Source organism: Sinocyclocheilus grahami, unplaced genomic scaffold (genome assembly GCF_001515645.1).
Source record: "Sinocyclocheilus grahami isolate Dianchi unplaced genomic scaffold, SAMN03320097.WGS_v1.1 scaffold1321.1, whole genome shotgun sequence".
Taxonomy (NCBI): Eukaryota; Metazoa; Chordata; class Actinopteri; order Cypriniformes; family Cyprinidae; genus Sinocyclocheilus; species Sinocyclocheilus grahami.
Window position 1 is genome coordinate 518971 of NW_015506500.1, and position 972 is coordinate 519942.

Consider the following 972-nt stretch of genomic DNA (forward strand, 5'->3'; position numbering starts at 1 on the left):
TTTATAGGGCATATACAGTTGCTATAGGACAACTGTACATCCAATCAATTCGACAAGACATATGAAGATTCATGAATCAGAACAGGTTGAAGGTCTTTACCCAGTTTGCAGTATATACCACAATAAAGTTTGTCAAGCCACCATAATGATGTGCAAAAGAACAAAAAGCTCTGAAAATTACCCAAGTCAGAGAGGCAGTACAATCGGCCACCAAAGGTTAACGTGTTTCCATTGTCTTCGCTCCTGGGTGGACTCAATCCTTTCCATCGGGCAAGCTGTTCAAGAATCTTAGATGGATTGAGTTGATCACGCCAATGGTTTGGTCCAGAACTATTTAATGAATAGAACCATTAATCAACTAATGTCTGTGCTGTTGTCCTCAAAGAAAATAAGTTTGCATTAAAGTGTGTGGGTCTCACATGCAGTATGTCTGGGCTAAACCACAGTAGGAACCAAAGCGAGAAAGAAGACGGTTCTCCAAGTCAATCACCGTCTCCCCAACTTTCTCATCATGGCTGAGCAAATCAAAGTCATAGATGGCAATTTTCAGATCTTTGTCTTGTGGGAGGAAACATGTCAGTTCAAACATTCTGTTGAGAGACAAAAAGACTTAGTCTTCTTCGACTGTCTGAATACAAGATAAACTCTCAATAAATCTATGGCATTACCTTCCAAACACTGGGTTAAGTGTGTATGGTACATAGTTGTCCCTGTCATCAATAGACTTTTTCCCCAAAGAGATTTTGATATATGGGTCACACTGAAAAAAGAAAAGGAGCTTTGCTTTTTCATTTGACTAAAACACACTGAAAAACAAACTCAAAATGAGTCATGAGGTTTTCTGAAATGCTGAATGAAAGTAAGTACTTTGCCGTTGTTGTCTTTGGGTTGCAGGTCGATGGCTTGAACCACATAGATTCTGACCACACACTCCTGAGAGACACTGTCGGGCAGCTCTCTGAACTGTTGTGG

General features: G+C 40.2%; 1 protein-coding gene across 1 annotated transcript in view; it reads right to left on the reverse strand.

The window, feature by feature from the left end:
- LOC107569177 (myoferlin-like) overlaps positions 1-966 on the reverse strand; it is a 1866-nt gene extending 900 nt beyond the window's left edge. Inside the window, exons 1-4 of the mRNA XM_016255184.1 lie at positions 868-966; positions 669-760; positions 420-590; positions 182-330 (exon numbers count right to left, since the gene is read on the reverse strand). Of these exons, the coding sequence (XP_016110670.1) occupies positions 182-330; positions 420-589 (319 nt within the window). The 5' untranslated portion in view covers position 590; positions 669-760; positions 868-966. The remainder of the gene's footprint in view (positions 1-181; positions 331-419; positions 591-668; positions 761-867) is intronic.
- Positions 967-972: the final 6 nt, after the last annotated feature.